Genomic DNA, 24,043 nt, shown 5'->3' with positions numbered 1-24,043 from the left:
CACACCAAGTCCCGTTCACCCATCACCCCCTGTGCTCACTGCCCCCTGTCCTAACTCGCACCGAGTCCCGTTCACCCATCACCCCCTGTGCTCACTGCCCCGTGTCCTAACTCACACCCAGTCCCGTTTACCCCTCACCCTCTGTGCTCACTGCCCCGTGTCCTAACTCACACCCAGTCCCGTTCACCCATCACCCCCTGTGCTCACTGCCCCGGGCCCTAACTCACACCCAGTCCCATTCACCCATCACCCCCTGTGCTCACTGCCCCGTGTCCTAACTCACACCAAGTCCCGTTCACCCATCACCCCCTGTGCTCACTGCCCCGTGTCCTAACTCACACCAAGTCCCGTTCACCCATTACCCCTTGTGCTCACTGCCCCGTGTCCTAACTCACACCAAGTCCCGTTCACCCATCACCCCCTGTGCTCGCTGACGTACAACGGCTCCCGGTCCGGCAACGACTCATCCTTGTGTTCAAATCTCTCCGTGGCCCTCGCCCCTCCCTATCTCTGTAATCTCCTCCAGCCCCACAACCCTCCGAGATCTCTGCGCTCCTCCAATTCTGCCCTCTTGAGGATCCCTGATAATAATCGCTCCACCATTGGTGGCCGTGCCTTCAGCTGCCTGGGCCCTAAGCTCTGGAATTCCTTGCCTAAACCTCTCTTGATCTGAAAATAAGGATGAGAATTTTGACATCGAGGCGTTGCTTAACCGGGAGCCAATGTCGGTCAGCGAGCACAGGGGTGATGGGCGAACGGGACTTGGTGCGAGTTAGGACACGGACAGCTGAGTTTTGGATGACCTCAAGTTTACGTAGGGTGGAATGTGGGAGGCCAGCCAGGAGTGTGTTGGAATAGTCAAGTCTAGAGGTAACAAAGGCATGGATGAGGGTTTCAGCAGCGGATGAGCTGAGGCAGGTGTGGAGACGGGTGATGTTACGGAGGTGGGAGTAGGCAGTCGTAGTTATGCTGCGGATATGTGGTCGGAAGCTCGTTTCAGGGTCAAATATGAGACCAAGGTTGCGAACAGTGTGGTTCAGCCTCAGACAGATGTTGGGGAGAGGGATGGAGTCAGTGGCTCGGGAACGGAGTTTGTGGCGGAGACCGAAAACAATGGCTTCGGTCTTCCCAATATTTAATTGGAGAAAATTTCTGCTCATCCAGAACTGGATGTCGGACAAGCAGTCTGACAATTTAGAGACCATGGACAGAAACTTATTATTAACTAGGAAAGCAGTCACACCATCAACCTACCACCTTCCGAGTGTCCTCCACCTTTCTACCTTTTAAATATCTAAGAGATCGTCGGCGCTCTCGTCACTCTCCACTGTTAGTTGCCGAGTCCACCATTTCTTCACGTCCGATCCCGAAGAGGCAGCATCGGACATCGGGTTAATCTTACACATGACGGACCTGATGGCCGTGCGACCTCCGAACCGCAGATTGACCGTCGACACAGAGTGGCTGATGGGCTTGGGAGCTGGAAGGTGAACGGAAAAGCCACGTAAGCAGTTTTATCTTCAATCAAGTCCGTGAGCCAGTGCAGCGGACTTTTTAGAATAATTGCTAAACGTAATGCAAGTAACTCCTAATAAACACAGAATGACAGAATTTTACACCACAGGAACAGGCCGTTTGACTCATCTGCTCCGTGCCGGTGTTTATGCTCCACACCAGCCTCCTCCCACCCCTCTCCATCTCACCCTATCAGCATAGCCTTCTTTAGGAAGGATGTCAAGGCCTTGGAGAGGGTGTAGAGGAGATTTACTGGAACGGTTCCAGGGATGAGGGACTTCAGTTATGTGGAGAGACTGGAGAAGCTGGGGATGTTCTTCTTAGAGCAGAGAAGGTTAAAAGGGAAATTTAATCGAGGTGTTCAAAATTATGAGGGGTTTTGAGAGAGTAAATAAGGAGAAACTGTTTCCAGTGGCAGGAGGGTCGGTAACCAGAGGACACAGATTGAAGGTAATTGGCAAAAGAACCAGAGGGGAGATGAGGATTTTTTTTTTTTTTTTTTTTTTTTAAAAACACAGCGAGTTGTTGTGATCTGGAATGCGCTGCCTGAAAGGGCGGTGGAAGGAAATTCAATAGTAACTTTCAAAAGGGAATTGGAGAAATATTTGAGAAGGAGAAATTCACAGGGCTATGAGGAAAGAGCAGGGGGAAGTGGGACTAATTGGAGAGCTCTTTCAAAGAGCCGGCACAGGCACGATGGGCCGAATGGCCTCATTCTGTGCTGTAGGATTGTATGATTAGGGACCGCTGTTATTACACAGCAGCCAGAAGCCCCGAAGCAAGTGGCCGTCAAACCCTCGGCCTGTATTTTTACCCCCTCTATTCGGGGGAGTGTTGGGGCCAAGGTTCGCGACCCGAATCCAGGCGGTTTCAGGTCGTCAGGCAGAGTGCACTTTGAACCCGCTCTGCCTGACCTGTGTGCACTTTGAACCCGCTCTGCCTGACCTGTGCCCAGACGGAGTAGAGATGGGGAAAGTCCAACACCACGCTTCAGGTTTTTTCTCGGTCTCTGTCCACACCACAACACCATTATTCAGTCGAGAAGGTTGTCGGGTAACCAGTTTGCAGACCCATGTCAATTTTGCTCCTGTGCGAGCATCCGAATATCCCTCCCTCTCTCCTTTCCTGCGAGATAATTTAAACGGTGTAAGAGTTTCACCCCACCAGCCTCCACATTCAACGGATCATCCTCCGGCATTTCCGCTACCTCCAAAGTGATCCCACCACCAAACGTATCTTCCCCTCCCCTCCCCTTTCAGCATTCCGCAGGGACCGCTCTCTCCGAGACACCCTAGTCCACTCCTCTATCACCCCAAACAGCCCTTCCCCTTCGCCTGGCACCTTCCCGTGCAAGCGGAGGAGATGTAACACCTGCCCCTATACCTCCCCCCTCCCCACTGTCCAGGGCCCCAAACACCCCTTCCAGGTGAAACAGCGATTTACTTGTACTTCTCGCAATCTAGTATACTGTATTCGCTGCTCACGATGCGGTCTCCTCTACATTGGGGAGACCAAACGCAGATTGGGTGACCGCTTTGCGGAACACCTCCTTTCAGTCCGTAAGGGTGACCCCGAGCTTCCGGTCGCCTGTCATTTCAATTCACCGCTCCATTCCCACTCGGACCTCACCGTCCTTGGCCTCTTGTATTGTTCCACGGAAGCTCAACGTAAACTCGAGGAACAGCACCTCATCTTCCGATTAGGCACTCTGCAGCCTTCCGGTCTCAATATCGAGTTCAACAATTTCAGATCATAACCTCGGCCCCTATTTCATTTTCACTTATATTTTTCCACTCCTTTCCTTTCCCCCCCCCCCCTTTCCTTTTGTTTCTCTCTCACACCTGGCAGCTATCTTTTGCCCTGTCAGTACACTTTACACCTAATCACAGCCTATTACCATCTCGTCTAGCTTCTAATCTCTTTTACTTCTTTTGGTTCTTTTATTCTTTTGTCCGATCGCAGCCCTGCCTTCGATCTAGTTCCTTTTCTCTCCAGTTTTGAAGAAGGGTCAAACCCGAAACGTCAACTCAAATTTCTCTCCACGGATGTTGCCTGACTTGCTGAGTTTTTCCAGCATTTTCTGTTGTTATTTCGGATTTCCAACATCTGCAGTATTTTGCTATCGTAAGAGTAGGAAGAGTCTGGATGTTGGGTGGTTCTTCATTTGCCAGGAAGTGGCGAGCCTCTGGATCTAGACTGGTCCCTGACTGGGGCGGAGATCACATCATATGGAAGGCAAGTGGATTTATGCTAACACTTGGTCCGTGAGATCTCCTGGACTGGTTTCGAGGGGGTTGGCGAGGAAGTTTTCCCTTATTGGACCTGGGTTTCTCGCCTCTCCCAGGCCATCACATGGTGGTGGGACGGAAGTGTCCAGTCACGAGGCTGTGACCATCGAGCTGTGGGGCCGGCTCGATGGACCAGCTGGTCTTTCTCTGCCCCATGATGCCGTGTGTTCGGAGAACAAACCATTGTTTCCAACTGTCACCATTTGCTCAATGGAACCACTCGGATTCACCATTCACCATGGAAGTAATGGGCCCTAATTTGCGGCCCCCTACGGGTGTGTACGAGGTGCGCACGCGCCCATGAGGGGCCGCGCAAGCTCCGGGTTCAGGCGTACGCTAAAACCCGGAACTCGCGATCGGTCAAGAATTTTCCGCATCCTCGGGAAAAGGGCCTCCGCGGGCGGAGAGTTGGGCTTTTGCCCAGCGAATGCCCGTGAAATTCTTATGCCTCGTAACAGCAGGAGCAAGGCCTGCCTTGGCAAGTGTAAGAGTTTTAAAAATACAGAAAAATAACAGTTTATCAATAATTTATACATTTAAAAACCTGTGAAATAAGCTAAGTTTATTTTTAGCCCCTTTAAAATATGTAAATTTATTTTTCAAAATAAATTTAATTTTTGTTTTAAATATTTAGTTAAATGCCATTTTAATTAATATGCGATTTAAAAATAAAATTATTTGATGTCTAGGTGTATTTTTGGGGGTATTCCTATTCATGCTTATGGGGTTTCCGTACATAAGGAATGGCACTATTTCGAAGAAGAGCAGGGGAGTTCTCCCCGGTGTCCTGGGGCCAATGTTTATCCCTCAACCAACATCACTAAAACAGATGATCTGGTCATTATCACATTGCTGTGTGTGGCAGCTTGCTGTGCGCAAATTGGCTGCCGCGTTTCCTACATTGCAACAGTGACTACGCTTCAAAAGTACTTCATTGGTTGTAAAGCGCTTTGAAACATCTGGTGGTCGTGAAAGGCGCTATAGAAATGCAAGTCTTTCTTTTCATAAGCATGAATGGGGATTCCCATCCGTCATTCGTGGGACCGGTCCACGTGATCCCAGGGGCGCTCGCGATCCGCCTGCGCTCCCTGGGGTACGTGGACTCCTACCCGCGGGTACCCGGACTCCTACCCGCGGGTACCCGGGGAGGCCCCAGGACCGCGAGTCTCCGTACCTCCCGAAACCACCAGGTAGGCGCAGGCATTTTATTTGCGAATCGGAGGCATTGGCCCCCGTGGGAAGCCCCTGTCCGCAAATCCGAGGTCACTGACTGGGGCGTCGTATTCTACCACTGCTGCAGCACCGTGTCGCGAAATGCCAACTCTAGAGCCAGCTGTCCCTGTGGGAGGACTTGGGATTTTTTTTTCCCTTGTGAAATGACCTTTTTTGGTTATTTTTGCAATGTTGTTCAGAGGTGTGCAGCCGTGACAACACAAGGAAACGATTCCAAAGTACCTGATGGGAGGCGCCACTGACCAAATTTTCTTTGGGGCTTCCCAATATCGGCGGCGTCTGTTCGATATCCACCTCGGTCCGAGTGCGTTGGGCTGAGCAGCTGCTGTTGACTGCTTGTCTGTGCAGGAGACAAGAGTGATGATTGTTGACGATCGCATTATAGCCAAGCGAGCAATCACTATATCATAATCAACAGGGAGAGTAATCAGCGGGCAGACGCACTTTCCCTGGTAATGACTGTGTGTGCCACCATAAATCAAACTTTATACTGAATTATGCAATGTGGGAATGCTGGCCCAGTGGTCATGATACTAAATTAACAGCGATTAACTACTAAAAGCAGAATGATAGTATTGCTGGTGATGATTCTGCTGTTGACATTTGCACCTCCTTTAGACCCATCCTTTGTCTCTTTACTTGTCCCGTTACCATCTCCTTTTGCCTCGCACCAGCATCCCTTTTGTCATTTAATCTCTCCTGCCCTCCATCCTATCACAGACCTTCCCTTTTGTTCTTTCCTCCCCTCCCTCCTTTCCCTGCCTCTGTACTCGCTCATAAGCTGTTAAATCTCTTCCAGTTCTGACGAAGGGTCATCGACCCGAAACGTCGACTCTGTTTCTCTCTCCGCAGACGCTGCCTGACCCGCTGAGTGTTTCCAGCATTGTCTGTTTTTGTTTCAGAATTCCAGCATCCGCAGTATTTGGCTTTTGTGTTAATCAAACTGTGTCATGTTACCGCTCTTAAACACATCAGGGAATACTTGTTAACGGAAAGAAAAAAGGAACGATTACCTTCTATGACGCTGCCCGTTGGGCTGGTTCATGAGAGATTTTACGTTTGTGATTATGCAAATTAATTTTATCATAGAAGTTTACGGCACAGAAGGAGGCCATTCGGCCCAACGTGTCTGTGTCGGCCGACAGAGAGCTCTCCAGCCTAATCCCACTTTCCAGCTCTCGGTCCGTAGCCCTGTAGGTTACAGCACTTCAAGTGCATATCCAAGTACTTTTTAAATGTGATGAGTGTTTCTGCCTCTACCACCCTTTCAGGCAGTGAGTTCCAGACCCCCACCACCCTCTGGGTGAAAAAAATTCTCCTCAACTCCCCTCTAATCCTTCTACCAGTTACTTTAAATCTATGCTCCCTGGTCATTGACCTCTCTGCTAAGGGAAATAGGTCCTTCCTATCCACTCTATCCGGCCCCTCATAATTTTATAACCCGCAATTAAATCTCCCCTCAGCCTCCTCTGTTCCAAAGAAAACAACCCCAGCCTTTTTAGCGGAAATCTGAAGCCTGACTTAACCAGTGCAATTCCAAGCGCATTTTGGATGCAATTTCCCGATTGCGCCCAAAGTGGAAACTTGAACACCGTAATTCCTAATGCCCTCGGGGTAGCTAGGGACAGGCAATAAATATTAGCTCGTCAGTGTCACCCACATCCCAGGAGCAAATTTAAAAAAAAATGGCATTGGCCGTGGTACATAACAGACTAAATGGTTCTTGCCGATGCATACACTGAGGATCATTCACAGTTCTTTAGGGAGGATGTGAAGGCCTCAGAGAGGGTGCGGAAAAGATTTACGAGAATGGTTCCAGGGATGAGGGGCTTCAGTTACATGGATAGACTAGAGAAGCTGGGGCTATTCTCCTTGGAGCAGAGAAGGTTGAGAGGAGATTTGATAGAGGTGTTCAAAATCATGAGGAGTCTAGGCAGAGTAGAGAGAGAGAAACTGTTCCCATTGGCGGAAGGATTGAGAACCAGAGGACACAGAAGAATCAAAGGCAACATGAGGAAAAAAACTTCTTTGTGCAGCGAGTGGTTGTGATCTGGAATGCGCTGCCTGAAAGGGTGGTGGAGGCAGATTCAATCATGGCTTTCAAAAGGGAATTGGATAAGTATCTGAAGGAAAAAATTTGCAGGGCTACGGGGGAAGGGTGGGGGAGTGGGACTAGCTGAAGTGCTCTTGCAGAGAGCCGGCACGGGCTCAACGGGCCGAATGGCCTCCTTCTGTGCTGTAACCATTCTATGATTCTATAGATCTGGATGGCAGTAAGCTTTGGAAGGGATGGTTGACTTTCCATGGTGGGCAGGAAGGTGAATCAAGGACACATTGGATAGCTGTGGGCAAAATTTCCATGGGGAGGCTTAGAGGGGCAGTAGGGTGTTGGGACCTCCATTTCACTCAGTTGATCACAGGGTGCCTTCAGCTGTGTTGGTTCCGGGTCTGGGGAGGGTGACTGACTGGACTTACAGATTCTCCTTAATTCGAATACGTCTGTCTATTTTTACGGATAAGCGGCAGTGTGGCAATGATGTCTTGGTGGGTTCATCAAGACTGGGAAACCCAGCAAATGCAGCAATCCATGTTCTGAAGTTTTTACACAACTTGCAGACCACAGACCAATAAGGACACTTGTCCTTCTTTTCAAACCCCTCCATGGCCTCGCCCCTCCCTATCTCTGTTACCTCCTCCAGCCCTACAACCCTCCAAGATCTCTGCGCTCCTCCAATTCTGGCCTCTTGCGCATCCCCCGATTTTCATCGCTCCACCATTGGCGGCCGTGCCTTCAGCTGCCTGGGCCCTGAGCTCTGGAATTCCCTCCCTAAACCTCTCCACCTCTCTCTCTCCTCCTTTAAGACGCTCCTTAAAACCCACCTCTTTGACCAAGCTTTTGGTCATCTGTCCCTAATATCTCCTTACGTGGCTCGGGGTCAAATTCTGTTTGATAATCGCTCCTGTGAAGCATCTTGGGACGTGGTTAAAGGTGGTATATAAATGCAGGTTGTTGCTGTTGTAATGCACCTTGAAAGGCAAGGGGTTTAAGAAACATGTAACAGGTGTTGTGAATGTCAAAGGCGGAAGGGAATTACCCACCTCAGGCTGAGCTTCGTTATCTTGATTGCTGGCGAGCATCTCTTCGCTGGCCTGGGTTGTTTCGATGCTGGGAGGGATCAGGAACTTACTTAGTTCCTGCTGCTGACTCTCTCGCAGACTGTGGATAATGCTGCAGGACTGTTGCTGTTTCTGAAGACACAGGACAAGATTTGCTCAGGCAAGTAAAATATCACAGAATCACCAGTGCAGATAGAGGCCATTTCGGCCCATCGAGCCTGCACCAACACATATCCCACCCGATCCCCGTAACCCCACGTATTTAATCCCCTAACACTAAGGGTCAATTTATCATAGCCAAATCAACCTAACCTGCACATCTTTGGACTGTGGGAGGAAACCGGAGCACCCGGAGGAAACCCACGCAGACACAGGGAGAATGTGCAAACTCCACACAGACAGTCGCCCGAGGCCAGATTTGAACCCGGGTCCCTGGCGCTGTGAGGCAACCGTGCTAACCACTATGCCACAGGCGAGTCAGAAAGTGAATCCACTGGCACACTGGGCTGTGGTCGTGATATTTGATTCTTACAACCCCTGGAAGAACAAAAGACGGTAACCTGGAGTCTCCACTAGGGGCGCAATCCGTAAATTGCGCCCAGAATCTGCCCGCTTGGCCGAGTTTCCGCGCAATCTGGTTAGCAAAAGCCTGGAGGTGAAATCTCCCGTGAATCAGCACAATCAGGCAGCGTAACCGATTCATAGAAACATAGAAGATAGGAGCAGGAGTAGGCCATTCGGCCCCTTGAGCCTGCTCCGCCATTCAATGAGATCATGGCTGATCATCCAAATTCAGTACCCGGTCCCTGCTTTCTCCCCATATCTCTTTAGCCTTAGAAATATATCCAACTCCTTCTTGAATATATTTAATGTATTGGCCTCTACTGCCTTCTGTGGTAGAGAATTCCACAGGTTCACCACTCTCTGGGTGAAGAAATTCCTCCTCATTTCTGTCCTAAATGGCCTACCCCTTATCCTTAGACTGTGACCCCAGGTTCTGGACTCCCCGACCATCGGGATCATCCTTCCTGCATCTAGTCTGTCCAGTCCTGTCAGAATTTTATAAGTTTCAATGAGATCCCCTCTCATTCTTCTAAACTCCAGCGAGTACAAGCCCAATCGGCTCAATCTCTCCTCATACGTCATTTCTGCCATCCCAGGTATCAGTCTGGTGAATCTTCGCTGAACTCCTTCCATGGCAAGAACATCCTTCCTCAGATAAGGCGACCAAAACTGCACACAATACTCAAGATGTGGTCTCACCAAGGCCCTGCATAACTGCAGCAAGACATCCTTGTTCCTGTACTCAAACCCTCTCGCTACGAAGGCCAACATGCCATTTGCCTTCTTAACCGCCTGCTGCACCTGCATGCTTACCTTCAGCGACTGGTGCACAAGGACACCCAGGTCTCGTTGCACTTCCCCTTTTCCCAATCTATTGACATTCAGATAATAATCTGCCTTCTTGTTTTTGCCACCAAAGTGGATAACCTCACATTTATCCACGTTATATTGCATCGGCCATGCTTTTGCCCAATCACCCAACCTGTCCAAATCATCCTGGAGTTTCTCGGCATCCTCCTCACAGCACACACGCCCACCCAGCTTTGTGTCGTCTGCAAATTTGGAGATATTACATCTAGTTCCCTTGTCTAGATCATTAATATATATTGTGAATAGCTGGGGCCCAAGGACCGATCCTTGCGGTACCCCACTAGTCACTGCCTGCCACTCGGAAAAAGACCCGTTTATTCCAACTCTTTGCTTTCTGTCTGCCAACCAGTTCTCTATCCAAGTCAATACCTTGCCCCCAATCCCATGTGCCTTAACTTAACACGCTAATCTCTTATGCGGGACCTTATCGAAAGCCTTCTGAAAGTCCAAATACACCACATCTACTGGTTCTCCCTTATCTATTTTACCAGTTACATCCTCAAAAAATTCCAGTAGATTAATCAAGCACAATTTACCTTTTGTAAATCCATGTTGACTTTGTCCAATCCTGTCACTGTTTTCCAAGTGCTCTGCTATTACATCTTTTATAAATGGACTCTAGCATTTTCCACACTACCGAAGTCAGGCTTACCAGTCTGTAATTCCCCGTTTTCTCTCTACCACCTTTTTTGAATAGTGGGGTAACATTAGCTACCCTCCAATCCATGGGTACTGTTCCAGATTCTATCGAATACCGGAAGATGATCAGCAAAGCATCAACTGTTTCCAGGGCCACCTCCCTAAGTACCCTAGGATGTAGATTATCAGGCCCTGGGGACTTATCGGCCTTCAATCCCATCAATTTCCCTAACACCATTTCCCTACAAATACTGATTTCTTTCAGTTCCTCCCTTTCATCAGACCCTATGTTCGCCGACATCTCTGGGAGGTTATTTGTGAAGACAGAACCAAAACATGTATTTAATTGGTCTGCCATTTCTTTGTTCCCCATTATAAATTCCCCTGATTCTGACTGCAAGGGACCTACGCTTGACTTCACCAATCTTTTTCTCTTCACATATCTATAAAAGCTTTTACAGTCAATTTTTATGTTCCCTGAAAGCTTATTCTCATATTCTATTTTCCCTTTCTTAATTAATCCCTTTGTCCTCCTTTGTTGAATCCTGAACTGCTCCCAATCCTCAGGTTTACTGCTTTTTCTGGCCAATTTATATGTCCTCTCCTTGGATCTTATGCTATCCCTAATTTCCCTTGTTAGCCACGGTTGAGTCACCTTTTTGTTTTATTTTTATGCCAAACTGGGATGAACAAATTCTGTAGTTCATCCATGCGGTCTCTGAATGTTTGTCATTGCCTATCCACCGTCAACCCTTTGAGTGACATTCCCCAATCAATCCTACCGAACTCGCACCTCAGACCATCGTAGTTTCCTTTATTTAAATTTAGGACCCTAGTTTCTGAGTCGACTACTTCATTTTCCATCTTAATGAAGAATTCGATCATATTATGATCGCTCCGACCCAAGGGGCCTCGTACAACAAGATTGCTAATTAATCCTTTCTCGTTACATAATATCCAGTCTAAGATGGCCTGATCTCTGGTTGGTTCCTCGACATATTGGTCCAGGAAACCATCCCTTAAACACTCCAGGAATTCCTCCTCCACAGTATTGTTACTAATTTGGTTAGTAGATTATGTAGATTAAAGTCACCCATGATGACTGCTGTGCCCTTATTGCACGCTTCTCTAATTTCCCTTTTAATGCCATCCCCAACCTCCGCATTACTGTTTGGAGGTCTATATACCACCCCCACTAACGTTTTTTGCCCCTTGGTATTTCTCAGTTCTACCCATACAGATTCCACATCATCAGAGCTAATATCCTTCCTTACAATTGTGTTAATCCCTTCTTTAACCAGCAATGCTACCCCACCTCCTTTTCCTTTATGCCTATCATTCCTGAATATTGAATACCCCTGGATGTTGAGTTCCCAGCCTTGGCCACCCTGGAGCCATGTTTCCGTAATCACAATCAAATCATAATCGTTTACCTCTATTTGCACAGCTAATTCATCCACCTTATTACAAATGCTCCTCGCATTAAGACACAAGGCCTTCAGGCTTGTTTTTTTAACGCTCTTAGACCTATTAGAATTATTATTTACTGTGGTCATGTTTGATTTAAACCGTTGATTTCTCTGACTGCCACTTTTGTTTTTCTCTTTCCTATCTTTTGCTGTTATCCTTGTTTCCCTTTCCTCTGTCCCCCTGCTCAGGTTCCCAACCCCCTGCCATTTTAGTTTAAACCCTCCCCCAGAGCACTAGCAAACACTCCCCCAAGCACATCGGTCCCGACCCTGCCCAGGTGCAAACCATCCGGTTTGAACTGGTCCCACCTCCCCCAGAACCGGTTCCAATGTCCCAGGAATTTGAATCCCTCCCCCTTGCACCATTCCTCTAGCCACGTATTCATCTGAAATATCCTTCTATTTCTACTCTGACTAGCACGTGGCACTGGTAGCAATCCTGAGATTACTACCTTTGAGGTCCTATTTTTTAATTTACCTCCTAACTCCCTATATTCCACTTTTAGGACCTCATCCCGCTTTTTACCTATATCGTTGGTACCTATATGCACCACGATATAGGTAGCCTCACCTCACTGTACCGCACCAAAGTGTACCAACGTTAGACAATGAGAAATTCACCAGCAATAAGGCTCCATGAATATCCCCATCCTCAATGATGGTGGCGCCCAGCACGTGAGTGCAAACGACAAGGCTGAAGCATTTGCAACATCTTCAGTCAGAAGTGCCGAGTGGATGATCCATATCGGCCTCCTCCTGAGGTCCCCACCACCACAGAAGCCAGTCTTCAGCCAATTCGATTCACTCCAATTGATATCAAGAAACAGCTGAGCGCACTGGATGCAGGAAAGGCTATGGGCCCTGACAACATCCCGGCTATCGTGTTGAAGACTTGTGCTCCAGAACTAGCCGCATGTCTAGCCAAGCTGTTCCAGTACAGCTACAACACTGGCATCTATCCGACAATGTGGAAAACTGCCCAGGTATGTCCTGTCCACAAAAAGCAGGACAAATCCAATCCGGCCAATTACCACCCAATCAGTCTACTCTCAATCATCAGCAAAGTGATGGATGATGTCATCGACAATGCTATCAAGCGGCACTTACTCACCCAATAACCTGCTCACTGATGCCCAGTTTGGGTTCCGCCAAGACGACTCGGCTCCTGACCTCATTACAGCCTTGGTCCAAACATGGACAAAGGAGCTGAATTCCAGAGGTGAGGCGAGAGTGACTGCCCTTGACATCAAGGCAGCATTTGACCGAGTGTGGCATCAAGGAGCCCTAGCAAAACTGAAGTCAATGGGAATAAGGGGGAAAACTCTCCACTGGCTGGAGTCATACCTAGCACAAAGGAAGATGGTTGTGGTGATTGAAGGTCAATCATCACAGCCCCAGGACATCGCTGCAGGAGTTCCTCAGGACAGTGTCCTAGGCCCAACCATCTTCAGCTGCTTCATCAATGATCTTCCCTCCAACATAAGGTCAGAGATGGGGATGATCGCTGATGAATGCACAATGTTCAGTGCCATTCGCAACTCCTCAGATAACGAAGCAGTCCATGCCCGCATGCAGCAAGACCTGGACGACATTCAGGCTTGGGCTGATAAGTGGCAGGTAACATTCGCGCCACAGAAGTGCCAGGCAATGACTATCTACAACAAGCGACAGTCACCACCCCTTGACATTCAATGGCATTACCATCGCTGAATCCCCCACCATCAACATCCTGGGGGTCACCATTGACCAGAAACTTAACTGGACCAGCCACATAAATACTGTGGTAACACGAACAGGTCAGAGGCTGGGTATTCTGCTGCGAGTGTCTCACCTCCTGACTCCCCAAAGTCTTTCCACCATCTACAAGGCACAAGTCAGGAGTGTGAGGGAATACTCTCCACTTGCCTGGACGAGTGCAGCTCCAACAACACTCAAGAAGCTCGACACCGCACTGTCGGAGGGGCAATCCTGAGGGAGCGCCGTACTGTCGGAGGGGCAGTACTGAGGGAGCGCCGCACTGTCGGAGGGGCAGTACTGAGGGAGAGCCGGATTGTCGGAGGGGCAGTACTGAGGGAGTACTACACTGTTGAAGGTGCAGTCATTTGGATGAGACGCTAAACCGAGGACCCGTCTGCCCTCTCAGATGGGCCTAAAAGATCCCATGGCCACTATTTCGAAGAAGAGTTATCCCTGCTGTCCTGGCCAATATTAATCCCTCAACCAACATGACTAAAAAAAAACAGAGGCCGTGATTTTGCTCAGAGGGTGAGTTTGGAGGTGGGTCCACTGTCAAAATTGAAATGATTGACAGCAGGTTGGGAACCCGCTCCGAACCCGCCTCCATGTAAGCTTCCAGAGTGTCGGGTCTGTGATTTCAGAACAGACCCGACACCAAGCGGCGGGGGAGGCACTTAAGATACTCAAGTGCTTGTTACCAACTATTTTGCCAGCCTATTTCTATTTTACCACATTTTTAACTGGGTTCCCTTCATTCGGAGATCATGTCAGGTAAGTAGGTCGGGTTCTCTATGTCTCCCCTTTGCTGTGAATAGCTGACAGCTGCAAAAGTGGTATAAAAGCTACCATTTCACAGCTGTTCACTTTCCAATGTCAGAAGCTTGAGCCTTCAGGACTTGAAAGAGACTTTTGAGCTTTATGCAGTTTGGAAGTGTTTGGAGTAAACTCTCTATCCACTGTCACCTCCTTGGAGCAAGCTCTCTCATCATTGACAGATCGCTTCTGTCATCTCAACTTCTGCTGCCATCTATTCCAGCAACATCGGTGCCCTTGAAAAAATCTCACCTTGGTCCTCTGAATCCCTCCACGATCAGCCCCAACACCAACAGCACCAGGCACACCAACATCACCAGGCACACCAACATCACCAACAACAGTACCAACCTTCTCTGCAATTACCTGTACAGGACACAGGACATCAGCACCCGAGCACATTGCTGCCTGGGAGGCCAGCGAAGGCCTCACCATGGCCAGATTTACTTCACTTGACGCTGTACACCCTGGCTGCTACATGATGCGCCAGGTTGACACCACCCCACACCAGCAACATAAAGCATCCCTATAATGCCCAAGCCATTCCTTACACACTCATCACCATTGTGGGGGGTACTGGTATGTCTCAACATTCACTGCAACTCACTAAGACACTTCCAAAGGTGAGCACAGATCTGTACAATAAGGCAAAGTGTTGAAAATAAAGATTTAAATGTTCGACAACACATTAACAGAAAATGTACATGACCATTGCATAAAACACCCAAGTGCCTACCCTTGTGTGTTAGTTGGTATGCTTGCACTAGGATGAGGGTGAGTGTGAGGAGTGGCTAGTGAGATGGGGAAGTGATAATGTGGATAGAGAGGGATGGGTGGAGGTGCAAGGTAAGTGGTGTGAGTAAGGATGTGCAGGAGTAGGGTAGGGAAGGCAGAGTGATGGGGATGTGATGAGTGGCACAGCAGGATGAGGTTGAGTGTGGCTTGGCAGTAACGTTTTGTGGTCTACTGGGATCATTGAAAGGTTTGCGCCACTGCAGCCTGGTCCTCCTGACGACATCCCTGCTTGTGTCCTCCTGTGCAATGTGCAACCAGGCTGCGTTGGTCTCCTGGGGAGGTCTCTTCTGCTCATGGGAAGGGAAGAGAACCTCCCTGCGTGCTGTGACTCCCTCCATAAACATACGGAGGGAGTTATGGGAGAGCCTGGGTTTAGCCGTGCCGCTCTGTGCAGTGCTCGTCAGTGTTTGCAGCACCTCAATGCTGCAGAACACTGACACCACAACTGTCAAAATGAATGTGGACATGGCCCCTTTAAGGAAACTGGCTGATGACGCGTCATCAATTGACGTCATCAGACCTGCTTCCTTTTAATTGGCTGGGAACCCCGCAGGGCGGGCCTAACAAGTCCTAGTAACGGAAAATCCTTTTCACAGAGCGGGCTGGAGCCGGGAGCGGGACCGGACCCCACCAACCACCTCTCCCGCTGCGATCCCTCCTCCGCTGGCAAAATCCAGCCCAGAGTCTAGAACCAGGGGTCACAGTCTCAGGATAAGGGGTCGGCCATTTAGGACTGAGATGAGGAGAGATTTCTTCACTCCGAGGGTGGTGAATCTTTGGAATTCTCTACCCCAGAGGGCTGTGGAGGCTCAGTCGTTGAGTATATTCAAGACAGAGAGCGATAGATTTTTGAATATTAAGGGAATCAAGGGATATGGGGTGACATAAGAAAACTACCAGGCACTTGGTCTAAGCGTTAAACAAAGTTTTACAACATGGAGGTCTAGTTGTGTCCTTCACTAGTTCCTGTTAAGAATGTCCTGCACAAGCTGGGCCCGTGCCAGAGTATTTATACTCACTGGACAGCGCCACCTGCAGGCCGCTCTGTATTATTTCATAAGTCTTTCTTTCATGAATGACTGATTCATGTCATGGGGATAGTGCAGGAAAGTGGAGTTGAGGTTGAAGATCAGCCATGATCTTATTGAATGGCGGAGCAGGCTCTAGGGGCCGAATGGCCGACTCCAGCTCCTATTTCTTATGTTCCTATTATCTGGTTATTGCTGTCTGTGGGAGCTTGCTGTGCATAAATTGGCTGCCGCGTTTCCTACATTACAGCAGTGACTACACTTCAAAAAGTACTTATTGGCTGTAAAGTGCTTTGGGACGTCCTGAGATTGTGAAAGGCGCTATATAAATGCAAATCTGTATTTCTTTATACAAATGCAGCAGCTAATAATACCAGTAGCCTGTAAAACTTGCCTAAACATATTATTGTCTTCTGCTATGATTCACTGTATCGAAGAGGCTGCAACATATACTGGAAATGCAATGCCTAGTGACATACTTTACATTCACAGTGCAGTCTGCAATATAACCAGCCTTTCAATTTTATAATTGATGTTATTCAGACAGGGAAAAGAACGTTTATGTGTTATTTAAGTGGCTTAAGTGCAAAGTTTTTTTAATTTTAGCAAGCATTTAGAAATTACAATTGATTTTTTATATTTTTTGCGAGCTATAAATGTCCTTAAATTACCCATTATAGTCTAACCCCCTAATACATCTCTGAAACCTTTGTTACATCCAATTTGTTGTCTGGATTTCCGATATAATTTTTTTTTTAAATTCATCCACGGGATGTGGGCGTCGCTGGCAATGCCAGCATTTATTGCCCATCCCAAGTTGCCCCTTGAGAAGGTGGTGGTGATCCGCTGCCTTGAACCACTGCAGTCCGTGTGGTGAAGGTGCTCCCACAGCGCTGTTAGGGAGGGAGTTCCAGGATTTTGACCCAGCGACGATGAAGGAACGGCCGATATATTTCCAAGTCAGGATGGTGTGTGAATTGGAGGGGAACTTGGAGGTGGCGGTGTTCCCATGCGCCTGCTGCCCTTGTCCTTCTAGGTGGAAGAGGTCGCGGGTTTGGGAGGTGCTGCCGAAGAAGACTTGTTATTGATTGGTCCAATGTGTGGTCACACTGCCATAAAGTACCAGAAACTAGTCAAGAGAGCAGTCATGCATACCTGCTGGCTGTCTTGTGATAAAATAGTACCAGGATGTTGACTGATACCATGGCAACTGTGGAAGTGTGATTCTTATTTGCAGTTACTCGCGCCTAAAACCGTGTCCTCAGGAACCATTTAAACCAGTGTTGTTAAAAATTCTGTTAAATAGTTCATAGAATCATGAACTGTGCATAACCCTGACCAAAGCATATTCTAGGTGGAAGAGGTCGTGGGTTTGGGGGGTGAAGGGGGAGGGGGGCTGCCGAACAAGCCTTGGCGAGCATATTGAATGAGTTCAGAAAAAAAATCTGGAACACTTATCAAAAGAGGTTTTTGCGGATTGCTTGGCTCCGTTGCTCTAGTACTGCGTTTCCACTGAGCTTCACACTAACTTTATTCTATCAGCTCGTTAAAAATGACAGTCCAATTATCATGGCGGTGTCACTGCACAAGGCTATTGACGAGGTAGCTCATGCAGAAAAAAGCCATTCCTGCTCCTCTGCTCCTTCACATATTACATTCAGAGTTTAGTGAATTTTGAAAGCTTTTCCCCCAGTATTATGGCAGTTCCTGCAGCTCAGTTTAAGACGCTATCCATGCTTCTCATTCCTTTCACTGGTACCTCGAACATTGCTTCTCAGCCGAGGTGCGTTGCTTTCTTATCAAAGAATCACAGAATGATACAGCACGTACTTGTGGGAGAATCCAAAACTAGGGGCTCATCTGCTGCTGAAATCCTCATCCAAAACTCGGCTGCCTGTGTCCTAACTCGCACCGAGTTCTGTTCACCCATCACCCCCCCCTGTGCTCGCTGGCCTACATTGGCTCTCAGTTAAGCAGCGCCTTGATTTCAAAATTCTCATCCTTGTTTTCAAATCCCTCCATGGCCTCGCCCCTCCCTATCTCTGTAATCTCCTCCAGCCCCACAACCCCCCCACCCCCCCCAGAGATATCTTGCGCTCCTCCAATTCTGCCCTCTTGAGCATCCCTGATTATAATCACTCAACCATTGGTGGCCGTGCCTTCTGTTGCCTCGGCCCTAAGCTCTGGAATTGCCTGCCTAAACCTCTCTGCCCCTCTTTCCTCCTTTAAGACGCTCCTTAAAACCAAGCTTTTGGTCACCTGCCCTAATTTCTCCTTATGTGGCTCGGTGTCAAATATTTGTCTTATGATACTGCTTAGGATGTTTTACTACGTTAAAGGCGCTATATAAATACAAGTTGTTGTTGTTATAAATATAAGATCGTTACTAATAAATCCAATCGGGAATTCAGGAGAAACTTCTTTACCCAGAGAGTGGTGAGAATGTGGAACTCGCTACCACAGGGAGTGGTTGAGGCGAATAGTATCGATACATTTAAGGGGAAGCTGGATGAGTACGCGAAATAAAAGGGAATTGAAAGATACGCTGAAAGGCTGAGATGAGGCAGATGGAATGTCGAGGAGATTCGTGTGGAGTCTAAACACCAATACAGACTGGTTGGGCCAAATGGCCAGTTTCTGTGCTGTACGTTCCATTTTTGTCCGCTGTGGCTCAGTGGGCAGCACCCTCACCTCTGAGTCAGAAGGTCGTGGGTTCAAGTCCCAGTCCAGAGACTTGAGCACATAAATCTAACCTGACACTCCCAGTGCAGTACTGAGGGAGTGCTGCACTGTCGGAGGTGCCGTCGTTCAGATGAGACGTTAAAACGAGGCCCCGTCTGCTCTCTCAGGTGAGCGTAAAAGATCCCATGGCACTATTTCGAAAAAGAGCAGGGGGGGAGTTCTCCCCCAGTGCCCTGGGGCCAATATTTATCCCTCAACCAACATAACAAAAGCAGATGATCTAGTTATCATCACCATTACTGTTTGTGGGAGCTTGCTGAGCGCAAATTGGCTGCTGCGTTTCCCACATTACAACAGTGACTACACTTCAAAAAGTACTTCATTGGCTTCAAAGCACTTTGAGACATCCTGAGGTGGTGGAAGGCACTATATAAATGTAAGTCTTTCTTTTAATAGGAGGCCATTCGGCCCATCGTGCCTGTGCCGGCTCTTTGAAAGAATTGTCCAATTAGTTCCACTCCCCTGCCGCCCTATACTTAAAGAAAGCTATTGCTTTACTGAGCCATATACACGAATGACATTGAATGTACAGCACAGAAACAGGCCATTCGGCCCAACTGGTCCATGCCGGTGTTTCTGCTCCACACGAGCCTCCTCCCTCCCCTCCTCATCTCACCCTATCAGCATATCCTTCTATTCCTTTCTCCCTCATGTGTTTATCGAGCTTCTCTTTAAATGTATCTCTGCTATTCACCTCAACCACTCCCTGTGGTAGCGAGTTCCACATTCTCACCACTCTCTGGGTAGAGAAGTTTCTCCTGAATTCCCTATTGGATTTATTAGTGACTATCTTATATTTATGGTCCCTAGTTTTAGTCTCTCCCACAAGTGGAAACATCTTCTCTATGTCTACCCTATCACACCCCTTCATAATTTTAAAGCCCTCTGTGGTAAACCACTGTTTGTATTCCTGTTTGTCCTGTTTGTATTCCACTGTGTACATGCCTGGACATGCCTCGGCTGACTCCTCCCACAGGTCCTAGTATAAAGGTGACTGCTCCCCAGCCCTTGGTATCCTGGACCGGTCGACCACGCGAGGCAGACCTCCATTCTGTTGTTAATAAAAGCCTTTAGTTACTCTTCTAACTCTCAGTCTTTTATGAGTAATTGATAGCGCATCAATTTTATTAACAACATTTTTATAATGGAGAAGATCCTCACACCAGCATGCCTGGACTTAGATCATCGGGAGGCGGACTCATCCACCAAGTTTACTCACTGGCTTAAGTGTTTCGAAAAATTCCTGACCGCCTCCGAAGCAATCAAATCGGACGAGGACAAACTGGATGTCCTGACCTCCAAAGTGAACCACCGAGTGTACTCGGTCATCCAAGACGCGACCTCGTACGCGGACGCCATCAAGCTCCTCAAGGACCAGTACACGCGCCCAGTGAATGAAGTGTACGCCAGGCACCTCCTGGGGAGTCGTAAACAACAACCTGGGGAATCGACCGTGGAATACCTTCAGGCACTGTCTGTGCTTGGCCGGGCCTGTGGTTGTAAGGATGTAAAGGCCGCCGTGTACACAGAGGAACTTATCCGGGACGCTTTTGTAGCGGGCCACAGATCCAATTACACCCGACAGCGACTGTTGGAGCAGAGTAACCTCGACCTCAACAAGGCCTCTGAACTCGCACTATCGTTGGATGCAGCCTACCAGGGCATGGATGCCTACTCCTCTGCACCGTGGACGCCGCGGGGAATGACAGCCTGGGACACGGTAGGACCGCCTCATAGCGCCGTGCCACCCCAGCCACACCCCAACAACGGCCCAACTACTGCAGCAGTGTCCCAAGGCCAGACAGCAGTGCCCCAAGGCCAGAAATGCTACTTCTGTGGCCAGGCAAAACACCCCAGAGCGCGCTGCCCGGCGAAAAACGCGATCTGCTCGGGCTGCGGGAAGAAGGGACACTACGCTAGCGTCTGCAGGGCCAAAGCCACCCCGAACCCCAGCAGCGCCGCGTGTGGGCCATGCGGGCCGCCATCTTGGACCTCCCCGGCCATGTGCAAATCACCGGTACAGCAGCCATTTTGGACGCCTCCAGCCACATGGGGATCATGGACGCCGCCATCTTGGACGACAGCCGGGACGCAGCAGGCCCCCGACACCGCCTCATCTGATACCCGCAGCGACACACTGACCCCTACGCTGGCATCCGTTACACTGGACCAAGCGAGACCGCACCAACTGGCCAGTTCCACAATGGACATTAAGGTAAATGGTCACGATACAATCTGCCTTTTTGACTCTGGGAGCACGGAGAGCTTCATCCACCCCGACACAGTGTGGCGTTGCTCTCTCCCAGTCCTGCCTGCGCAACAGCGGATTTCTATGGCCTCCGAGTCCCAGTCGGCGGACATCGGCGGCTACTGCGTGGTGACACTCGTAGTAGACGGGACCATGTACGATCATTTTAAACTTCTGGTCCTGCCTGACCTCTGCGCTGCCGTCCTGCTGGGGTTAGATTTTCAATGCCACCTTAAAAGTGTTACGATGGCGTACGGTGGACCCCTACCCCCACTCACAGTCCGCAGCCAGCAGCTTCCAAATTGCCCGCCGCGCACCAGGTGCAATCTCTCCACACTCAGAGTCACCCCCCCCCACCACTGTTTGCTAACCTCACCCCCGACTGTAAGCCCATCGCCACAAAGAGCAGGCGATACAGTGCCGGGGACAGGGTTTTCATTAAAACCGAAGTGGAGCGGCTCCTGAAAGAAGGGATTATTGAGGGCAGCACCAGCCCCTGGCGAGCCCAGGTTGTGGTCGTTAGGACCGGCGAGAAGCAGCGCCTGGTCATCGACTACAGCCAGACAATAAATCACTACACCCTGCTGGACGCCTACCCACTCCCCCGTATAGCTGATATGGTCAACCAGATCGCGCAGTACCGCGTCTTCTCAACCATTGACCTGAAATCAGCGTACCACCAGCTCCCCATCCGCCCTGAGGACCGCCAGTACACTGCCTTTGAGGCAAACGGCCGCCTCTATCACTTCCTTAGGGTTCCCTTTGGCGTCACCAACGGGGTCTCCGTCTTCCAAAGGGAGATGGACCGGATGGTAGATCAAAATGCGTTGCAGGCCACTTTCCCATATCTGGACAATGTGACCATCTGCGGCCGTGACTTGCAGGACCATGACGCAAACCTCGAAAAATTCCTCCGCACCGCCCAACTCCTAAACCTGACATATAACAAGGAGAAGTGCATATTCCGCACAAACCGCCTCGCCATCCTTGGCTGTGTTGTGGAACACGGAGTCATCGGCCCCGACCCCGACCGGATGCGTCCCCTTATGGAACTTCCACTGCCCCACTGCCTCAAGGCCCTGAAGAGGTGCCTAGGGTTTTTCTCCTATTATGCCCAGTGGGTCCCCTACTATGCGGACAAGGCCCATCCGCTGATCAAGTCCACCTCTTTTCCCTTGACGGCAGAGGCCCGCTTAGCCTTCCACCGTATCAAGGAGGACATTGCCAAAGCCACCATGCACGCAGTGGACGAATCCATCCCCTTCCAGGTGGAAAGCGACGCGTCCGACTTTGCCCTGGCCGCTACCCTCAATCAGGCGGGGAGACCCGTGGCCTTCTTTTCACGAACCCTCCAAGGCCCGGAGACCAGACACTCCGCTGTTGAGAAGGAGGCCCAGGCGATTGTGGAGGCTGTGCGTCATTGGAGGCACTACCTGGCCGGAAAACGATTTACCCTGCTCACTGACCAGCGTTCAGTTGCTTTTATGTTTAACAACAAGCAGAGGGGCAAAATCAAAAATGACAAGATCTTGAGGTGGAGAATCGAACTTTCCACCTACAACTACGGGATCTTGTACCGGCCCGGGAAGCTAAATGAACCCCCAGATGCGCTATCGCGTGGCACCTGCGCCAGCGCGCAGATCGATAGACTGCGGGCCCTCCACAATGACCTCTGCCACCCGGGGGTCACCAGGTTCTTCCACTTCATCAAGGCCCGCAACCTGCCTTACTCTATTGAGGAGGTCAGGACCATGACCAGGAACTGCCAAGTCTGCGCTGAGTGCAAACCGCACTTTTATAGACCAGACAGGGCCCACCTAATAAAAGCCACTCGCCCCTTCGAGCGCCTGAGCGTTGATTTTAAAGGGCCTCTTCCCTCCTCCGACCGCAATGTGTACTTCCTCAATATTATTGATGAGTACTCCCGTTTCCCGTTTGCCTTCCCCTGCCCGGACATGACCAGTGCCACGGTCATTAAATGTCTGAACAACCTCTTCACCCTGTTCGGCTTCCCCAGCTATATCCATAGCGACCGGGGCTCATCGTTTATGAGCGACGAACTCCGTCAGTACCTGCTAACTAGGGGTATTGCCACAAGCAGGACCACCAGTTACAACCCCCGGGGGAACGGACAGGTGGAAAGAGAAAATGCGACAGTTTGGAAGGCCGCCCTGCTAGCCTTAAAGTCTAGGGGCCTTCCAACCTCCCGCTGGCAGGATGTGCTCCCCGATGCGCTCCACTCTATTCGGTCACTGCTCTGCACTGCCACTAACGCCACCCCTCATGAGAAAATGTTTGTCTTCCCAAGGAAGTCCACATCGCTACCGCCATGGCTGACGTCCCCAGGGCCGGTCCTACTGAGAAGACACGTGAGGACCCATAAAACGGACCCCCTGGTCGAGAGGGTCGACCTCCTCCACGCCAACCCCCAGTATGCTTACATCGCATACCCGGACGGGCGGGAGGACACAGTCTCCATAAGAGACCTTGCACCCTCGGGGGCCGCAGTAACCCACTACCCACTACCACCCCCCCCCCCACGATCCGATATCCAGCCCCAGCAGACGGCAGGCCTGGGCCCCGCGACCCGCTCGACATCTACGAGGACGACACGCCTGTGCCACAGCCCACGCAGGACTCGACGCCGGAAGCTCCACTACCCCTGCCGTCGCCACGCCGATCACAGCGGCAGACAAGACCTCCGGAGAGACTCCAATACACTAACTTTTAATACACTTCACCCCGCTGGACTCAATTTTAAACAAGGGGTGAATGTGGTAAACCACTGTTTGTATTCCACTGTGTACATGCCTGGACATGCCTCGGCTGACTCCTCCCACAAGTCCTAGTATAAAGGTGACTGCTCCCCAGCCCTTTGTATCCTGGACTGGTCGACCACGCGAGGCAGACCTCCATTCTGTTGTTAATAAAAGCCTTTAGTTACTCTTCTAACTCTGAGTCTTTTATGAGTAATTGATGGCGCAT

At 49.8% G+C, this 24,043-nt stretch overlaps 1 protein-coding gene across 7 annotated transcripts in view; it reads right to left on the bottom strand.

Moving 5' to 3' along the window:
- nalcn (sodium leak channel, non-selective) overlaps nt 1-24,043 on the bottom strand; it is a 315,031-nt gene that overhangs the window by 8,072 nt on the left and 282,916 nt on the right. For 4 of the 7 annotated variants that reach the window (XM_085998388.1, XM_085998391.1, XM_085998392.1 and 1 more), the window contains 3 exons: nt 8,136-8,285; nt 5,259-5,376; nt 1,255-1,480 (listed from right to left, as the gene is read on the bottom strand). In XM_085998388.1, coding sequence (XP_085854514.1) covers nt 1,287-1,480; nt 5,259-5,376; nt 8,136-8,285 — 462 coding nt within the window. In that variant the 3' untranslated portion in view covers nt 1,255-1,286. Of the gene's footprint in view, nt 1-1,254; nt 1,481-5,258; nt 5,437-8,135; nt 8,286-24,043 lie in introns of those variants that run through there. The other 3 variants (XM_085998389.1, XM_085998390.1, XM_085998393.1) reach the window with 3 other exon arrangements.

This window comes from Somniosus microcephalus, chromosome 10, assembly GCF_052327205.1.
Source record: "Somniosus microcephalus isolate GS21.2 chromosome 10, FLI_Smic_1.0, whole genome shotgun sequence".
Classification (NCBI taxonomy): Eukaryota; Metazoa; Chordata; class Chondrichthyes; order Squaliformes; family Somniosidae; genus Somniosus; species Somniosus microcephalus.
This window is presented reverse-complemented; position numbering and strand designations above follow the sequence as displayed.